At 42.7% G+C, this 8,351-nt stretch overlaps 1 protein-coding gene across 1 annotated transcript; it reads left to right on the top strand.

The window, feature by feature from the left end:
- Nucleotides 1-3,034: 3,034 nt before the first annotated feature.
- LOC121599558 (kinesin-like protein Klp68D) lies at nucleotides 3,035-8,351 on the top strand. Its single transcript, XM_041927435.1, has 4 exons — nucleotides 3,035-3,256; nucleotides 3,859-4,046; nucleotides 4,117-5,821; nucleotides 5,918-8,351. Exons 1-4 carry the CDS (start codon nucleotides 3,221-3,223, stop codon nucleotides 6,443-6,445), a joined length of 2,457 nt encoding a protein of 818 aa, XP_041783369.1. The 5' UTR covers nucleotides 3,035-3,220; the 3' UTR covers nucleotides 6,446-8,351.

Below are 8,351 nucleotides of genomic sequence, written 5' to 3'. Positions count from 1 at the left end.
AACTCGCTGGAATCAAGTGGGGTACCAGTTCAGCGCAGCGCAAACAGAAAGAAACGGGAAGAAAGGGATATGAGGAAAATACAATGAAACAGCACGAACGAGCGTTCTTTTCAGTGAGAGCGCCCCAAGTGCCGCAAATCCATTAAACGACCACTAAACGGGTTCTAAACGACTCAAGCTCTCAACCTAAACGGAATATAGAAAGACTTCGTTTAGCAGACGGCAAACGACTCATGCATTCTAAAAATAGCAAAAAAGCTGGTGGCGCCTGTTTGTGGGATACCCAACCAGTGGAGCTTCCTCGCTTGGAGGAGAGCTTTCTCATTTCCTCTGTACTGTTGTATGGTTTCGCATTGAAGCTATGCATCGCTAGAACTAGAACGGCGATACGATTGTTTAAATACTAAACTCCAATGGAAACCCCCAGTACTGAAGCAAGTGAGATTTGAGTAATGATTGTTGGTATTGATACTTACGTATCTGACCACACGATTATTCATATAGATTTTTGCTCGGAAAGTTAGAAGACTATACAGGGTGTGCGGGCTAAATTTGACACCTGGCCTTTGGGTTTATATCTCAGGGTTGAGTTGACGTATCGAAATGATTGATATGTCATTCGATTGCTAAAAGTTGTGCGAACAAGTGTAAAAAAAGTCTAGCTCCGTTAATATGTGGAACCCGTCCGAATTGTACAAGCGCGTAACGTGTGTTATGATGGTTCGTGCCGGCCATACGAATGCCGAAATTCGGAAGGCGGCGATGTGTTCGCTGAACACCGTAAAAACAATACGGTGGCCAATGAACGGCCGTACGTTTGGCAGCAGGATTCAGCACGATGCCATACGGCCGTTAAAACACGCCAATGGCTCACTGCCAATTTCGACCGATACAATAGCACCGACGTTTGGCCACCCAGCTCCCCTGACCTTAATCCTAAGGATTACTTTGTGTGAGGCACAGTTGAGCGGGACCCCAACAGGGCGTCCTGCAATACCAAAGCGGAGCTGGTGGCCAGAATAAAGGCCGTGTTTGCGGCCAACCCCAGAGACATTGTTGTCCGGGCTTGCGTGCGGTTCCGGAAGCGGGTGCAGGCGGCCATCGACACGGAGGGGGGGTACTTCTAATAAAAAATGCGGCAAACATGGTAAGCTAAACTTTGTAGAGTTTTTTTTAAATATTTAACATAAATTTGATAAAAATTCCTTTCCTATTCCCTCAGAAACTGTCAAATTTATCTCGAACACCCTGTATAGGTCATGATCATGATGAAACTTGTCGAAACACATTTCAAGGACAGGACAGCAATATAATGATGAGTTGTAATACGCCATCTATTGAGCAAACCAATGAAGCTATGGAGCTTTCGTTTTTTTTCTATGGATATTCCATTTTCCAGTCGTTTAAGCTTAATCTGTGGCGGTTGGGGCCTCGTGCATTTTAAAGGCATGCACCCAAGCGCCACAGATTAAGCTTAAACGACTGGAAAATTGAATATCCATAGAAAAAAAATGAAAGCTCCACAGCTTCATTGGTTTGATCAATAGATGGCGTATTACAACTCATCATTATATTGCTATCCTTTTCTTGCAATGTGTTTCGACAAGTTGCATTTTATTATGACCTATATAGCCTTCTAACTTTCCGAGCAAAAATCTATATGAATGGTCGTGTGGTCAGATACATGGGTATCAACACCAACGACCATCACTCAAATCTCACTTGCTTCAGTACTGATGGTTTCCGTTGGAGTTTAGTAATTAAACAATTGTATCGCCGTTCTAGTTCTAGCGATGCATAGCTTCAATGCGAAACCATACAACAGTACAGAGGAAATGAGAAAGCTCTCCTCCAAGCGATGAAGCTCAACTGGTTGGGGTATCCCACCAACAGATAGCGCCACCAGCTTTTTTGCTATTTTTAGAATGCATGAGTCGTTTGGCGTCTGCTAAACGAAGTCTTTCTATATTCCGTTTAGGTAGAGAACTTGAGTCGTTTAGAAGCCGTTTAGTGGTCGTTTAGTGGATTTGTGGCACTTGGGCAATAGAGCGCATTCTCTCCGTGGTAGCGCTCCATCCGCCATTTTTAATTTTCTGCCCAAAACAACGGACTTCGGTTCCGATCTTGAGTCGGACCCCCACCGTGTGTTTCTACCTACCCCTCGTCTGAAAATTTCATTCTCTTTGTCTGTCGGGTACGCTTTAACCGCCGACAGCGAGATTCAAATTCAAATTTAAATGATTTTCTTTGAGGAGCAATTCTCGGAATTCACACAACTGACATCTTCTAATTATTATGAACATAAAATTTTAACGGATAAAATTTTGAATTCAAAACGCATGTAGCATTTTTCAACTGCCAGGCAAACAAACGTGCATCAGCGCGATAAGTAACAAATGAGGATAGCGATCCTTGAAACAGCATCCCAAGCGCCACATATTGAGCTTAAACGACTGAAACATCAAATATCTGTGATTTTCGGTAGGATAAATGGAAAATCGGTAGTTTTAGGGCGGTCATCTGTGAATCGGTAGGCATACAGTCATTATCCGATATACGCTATCGTACGGGACCGAGCGCAATAGCGTATCTCGAGTTTTCGCGTATAGCGGATTCCTATGGAAAAATAGTTTACACTACCGGTTCGAGGGTTGAAAAATATCGCCACAGAGTTTTGCATTAAAGTTTTTTCTTATACAATAGGTATCTTTTGCACAAATTTAATGAAAAATGCATTAAGAACATTAAAGAAATTCAAAAAGAGCATAACATATTTCAAAAAATTAAAATATTTGCGAAAAACACATGGAGCTGTCAAATTTAAAGGAATCGCGTACTACGAATTCGCGTATATCGAGTATCGCGTACTGCGGATAATTGCTGTATAAAAAATCGGTAGGAATACAGATAAATCGGTATTTCTGGTCACTCTGCATGGCATCCTGCAGTATTTGACGTTTCTCGATTGCTGCCGAAGTTTGACAGTGCCGTTTGCTGGTGGTGTGCGTAAATTACGAACAGTGTGTGTACAGCTCTGTGTGTGTGTATTGTTGTGAATGTGTACGTAGGAACATACAGACAAATAACTTTTCGTTGCTAATCGATAACGCAAACAAATCTTTTCCATCACAGAATGGGCCATTCCATGTGAAAAGCAGTGTTGTGGGTGAAAAATTCAGGTGCTTTTGTTTCAATTTGGGTGCAATATTAAGAAATTACAATGGATCGTGCCATCAAAACCCGAAGTAACCTATCGGTAGGTTGAAAGCATTATTTGTGAAAGTATGGATGTTTTTCCTTGAACCGTCCATGTTTCCTTGAAAGGGGTGGTATGGCATCATCGTTTGCATTTGGAGATCGCTAGGTTGTTGGAGTTGTTTTATTGCATTCATTCAAAATCGCTCCGAGATGTGCGTTGGGGTTGGTATGTAATCTCTGCGTCACTGTCTGCTCGCTTTGTATGATTTGGGGCATAGAAGAACAGGAAACGGGAAACTGTTGCACAATTCCATTCTGTTTATTGAACCGTCTAGTCCAGGTGGGCTAGATTAATCATGCACGCCTCCATCCCGCGGAAGGTGTGTTTTTGAAACGAACTTACAGCTATAAGGGGGCCTTCTGAGCCCGTGAGCAATATAGTGGAGCGAAAGAGAGGCACCGTCGTGGTGAATCGAAGTGTGACTAAAAGCTATTAAAATCGAAAGTGTCGAAATGCTTATGCGAGACGCACTAAAACGCAACGTAACCGATAGTGCCATTTCACGTGATGGATAGTCGTATTTTTGGTTAATCTCATGCAAACGTGTTGTGTAAATGTATTGTTCTAATTATTATGCTTTGCTTCCTGCATTTGTCTAGAACACAAAAAATGAATGTGTCCAAGTGGTGGTACGATGCCGGCCGCTGAACAACAAGGAATTGACTGGAAACTTCCAAAAAGTGGTCGACGTTTTTCCTAGTCGAGGTGTCATCGAAATCCTGAACTGCAATGAAGCTTCGAGAGAAAACAAAAAGATGTTTACGTACGATGCTGTGTACGATTGCCTGTAAGTATAGTATCCTCCGTACATCACATGCGTTGCATACCTAACAAAGAAGATTCACAACCCGTTTTAGCTCTACCCAGCAAACGATCTACGATGAAGTGGTACGTCCGCTGGTTTCATCCGTTATGGAAGGATTCAATGGGTGTGTCTTCGCGTACGGTCAGACTGGCACGGGCAAAACGCACACGATGGAAGGCATCAAAAACGATCCCGAGCAAAAGGGTATCATACCACGGGCGTTCGAACAGGTATGGGCACATATAAATCGCGCACAGAACATGAACTTCCTGGTGGCAGTTTCGTATTTGGAAATTTACATGGAGGAATTGCGCGATCTGTTAAAACCGAACTCAACCTCCTCGCTGGAACTGCGCGAGCGGGATGGCGGTATCGTGGTCCCGAACTTGCACTCCGTGTTGTGCAAAAGCGTCGAGGACATGCTGAACGTGATGCATCAGGGCAACAAAAACCGTACGGTCGGGTTCACCAACATGAACGAGCACAGTTCCCGTTCACATGCGATTTTTCTGATTAAGATTGAAATGTGTGAAGCAGGGTCGACTCTAGTCAAAGTGGGCAAGCTGAATCTGATCGATCTGGCTGGCAGTGAACGGCAGTCGAAGACGGGTGCAACTGCGGAACGGCTGAAGGAAGCAAGCAAAATCAACCGGGCGCTCTCATCGCTGGGCAATGTAATTTCGGCGCTGGCAGAAAAATCTCCCCACGTCCCGTACCGCGACTCAAAGCTGACGCGCTTGCTTCAGGATTCGCTAGGAGGCAATTCAAAGACTATCATGATAGCGAACATTGGTCCCTCCGAGTTCAATTACAACGAGACGCTGACCACACTACGATACGCTCATCGGGCCAAGACGATCGAAAACAAACCGGTGAAGAACGAAGACCCGCAGGATACTAAGCTGCGCGAGTACCAGAACGAGATAGCGGAGCTGCGTAAGCTTATAAGCGAAAGGCAGAAGCGGGAAAGAACGGTACACAGGGAGAAGAAAGCTAAAAAGAAAGCGACGCGTGTCAAGCGCGAACCGAGCCTGACGCAATCAGATGAGAAATCTGACTCGGAGGTCGAGGAGGAGGAAGACTGTGAGAAGGAGAACGAGCAGGATTTCAACGAGCTGGACACAAAAGCCAAAGAAGAGCTGATGAAGGAACGCGAAGCAACCGCAGCATTGGCCTCAAAGCTCCAAGAGCTAGAGGGACAACTAGTCAAGGGTGGCAAGAATATTTTGGACACTTACACCGAGCGGCAGTTTGAGTTGGAGAAAAAGCTGTCTGAAATTGCGGAACGAAAGAAGAGGGAAATCGAAATGCAGCAACAATTGGAACTGCAAGAAGAATCTACGATGGAAATTCGCGAAACGTTTACCTCGCTCCAGCAGGAGGTAGAACTAAAGACGCGTAAGCTAAAGAAGTGCTATGCCAAATGTATGGCACTGAAGCAGGAGCTACAGGACACTCGCGATGAGCATAACCGGGATAGGCGTGAGCTGGAAATGACACAAAATGAGCTGATCAAGGAGCTGAAACGTTTGTTGCTAATCATTGACAACTTTGTACCGGCTGAGGTGAAGTCACGATTATACACGCAGGCCAAGTACGACGACGAGGCCGAAGAATGGTTCCTTAATGGAAGCATGATGCTGAACAACCACCAAATGCTGACACGCCCAGTCGCTGATCCGAGTCGGAGACGACCGATGAGTGAGTATGCTCTGCAGATGATTAAAACGAAGTCTAGCGATGCAATCCGCTATAAGGTAAGTGTGTGTGCGTGCGTGCTACAAAACTATCCTTATGGAATGTCATGAAAACCAGAGATGAACATTTTTTTTTGTAACTTTTGTATTTTGTAGGGAGAGAACATACTTGACTACGAGCTGGACATGCCACTCAGAACAACTTACGAATACTCGAATCCGAAAGTGTCGGCTTCATTGCAAGCGGTTCTGGCAGAAGCAATGCAAACCGAGGATGATATTGACATCACCGATCAGTCAAACTATGCGAGCATGATGAAGATGCGTCTCGATCAGATCACCAAGCGAAACGTACAGGAACACGCAGCAAGTGCTACAACAGGTAGTGCTGCCGGAAGTAGTGGTATCATGGGCGGCAGTACTGGCAGCGTGTCAGGTGTGAATGGCTCGACTGGAAGTGTCCATATTGGCAGCGGAATAATGACCGCTGGTGGTAGTAGCACTAGCCGAGCCCGGTCCTCGGTATACAACCGTGGTAAATCAGCGGCCCCTGCATTCGGTGCGCACTCTGCGGCACCGGTAAAGAAAGTATCCACGTCGGCGCTTACGTCAAGCAGCCATGGAGGCACCGGTGCAGGAGCGGGCCATATGTTCCCGAAAGCACGCGGTCTCATACCAAAGTAGAGACTGCGCGACGGTGAAACTGAAGTACTCATCTAGATATCATCATCGTCATCATCCATCATCAAAACATAGAACGGATCATCGTTTAATCCCTCAATCTAAGAATATGATAGATGATCTCGCTTTGCTATGCTTTAGTGCTTCAAGTGGTATTACTATGTCTGAACGTACTCCAGCTGTCGGAGTATCGACTCAAGTTTCCCACAATTAATTTGTTTAGTTTGCACGAAACGACGGATGAAAGATGAATGCAGGAAAGTTTCACTCACGCGCGCGCTTGTATCATTACACAAAACTAGTAATATGACACAAAGGTTTGAAAATACTCGAAGCAAGGATATAAAAACACGGAATGAACGGTACTGTAATAGATATCTTGCAAAAGTATTGCATTGCACAGTTTGAGATAGCCGAACAAAGTTAAGTCAAAACAGCTATATGAAAGGTAGCAGAAAACGGTCGAATGGTATTGGAAGAAAATATGAGCGAAACATCATACGCAATTCAATTTAATCAAAATGAAACTAAATCGTAAACTATGACAGTGTAAGATTACGCAAAAGACGCCACTGTGTTATGTTAGAAAGGTATTAAGAAAAGCTGTGCCTAGGAATATTGTTATTTTACGCTTCTTTTCTAAATCTCTTAATTTTGGGACAACTAATTCGTTCAAATCGCTAAACGTAATACGTGTTGTGTGTATTCCGATAAACATATTTATGTTAGTTACTTAATATTTAGTTCTAATTTGTGTTGATTTCAGTCGGATTTGTATTGCGGAAAGTGTTAAACTCCTTGGCTTGATTTAATTAATTTTTAAGTTACTAATATTTGGTATCGGTTACGTTTACAATGCAAAAAGATTATTATGTTTTTTGTTGGTTCATTTGTGTTACTCCATGTCCTGTGTGTTTGATGTTTTCATTGTAAATACGTTCAGATATTTTGTGCGCGATTTCCGCTGTACTTTCCAAGAAATAGTAAACAATTACATAATTGTTTACTATTTTTTTGTGAATTTGTTGGAATCATGTTTTTGTTTGAAATATGTTTTCTTTTGATTTTGTACCCATTGTTAAGTTGTATGTATTTCAGCAAAGAAGCCGTACCTTTATATCCACCGAGAATAGAAATAGTATTTCTGTCAAATTACAGTAAACATTTTTGATTGATTTTGGAAAGGAGTGTTGCGGTTAACTCACTTCACCACAAGGCTGGATAAAAACAGTCACACGTAGGGCAAAAAATGCTTTTAAAAATTGATCAATATGTGCTGATTTTCTTCACAACCATGATATCAGCTACTAACTAAAGGTATGAGCATTCAAGAATAGAAGGAACGATGTTGTAGGTGTAGCTCCCAAGACTTAAGCTCACAGGGTGCAATTAGTTTATGATACGGTATCTTGCATAACGGCAACATACGCTATTTTAATGTGATTACTTTTCTTAGGGCATCAACCTTGAATTCATAACTGAATGCTATTGAAACTTTGTCGGCTCGTTCAATCCTCCCTTTAACCTTAAAAATGCACCAACGAACCTTTGAATTTTATGTTAACCATTCACTTTTGATACATGCTATTTCTGAATACTAGTTGGATTTCCTTCCAGAGATTAATCCAATCCTATCTCATATGCAAGGTCATTTTTCTAAAGATTACAATGCATGCAATGTTGTGAATTGCTATGAGATTCTGGCAGGGTAACTGATGATATGATGGAAAAATAAGTGAAGAAGTGTAGCAAAATAAAGAAAATAGTGTGCATGATGTTTGTAAGCTTTTCAGGGGTTTCTCTGGATGCTGGTTTTACTGGGGTAAACTACGGAATTATAGTTATCATCAAAGGATAGGGAAATAAAAAGAACGTATTATTCAAAATATAAAGAAAGCACTAAAAGATA

Source organism: Anopheles merus, chromosome 3L, assembly GCF_017562075.2.
Source record: "Anopheles merus strain MAF chromosome 3L, AmerM5.1, whole genome shotgun sequence".
Classification (NCBI taxonomy): domain Eukaryota; kingdom Metazoa; phylum Arthropoda; class Insecta; order Diptera; family Culicidae; genus Anopheles; species Anopheles merus.
Note: the sequence above shows the minus strand (reverse complement) of the source record. Positions and strands in the feature narration are given on the sequence as shown.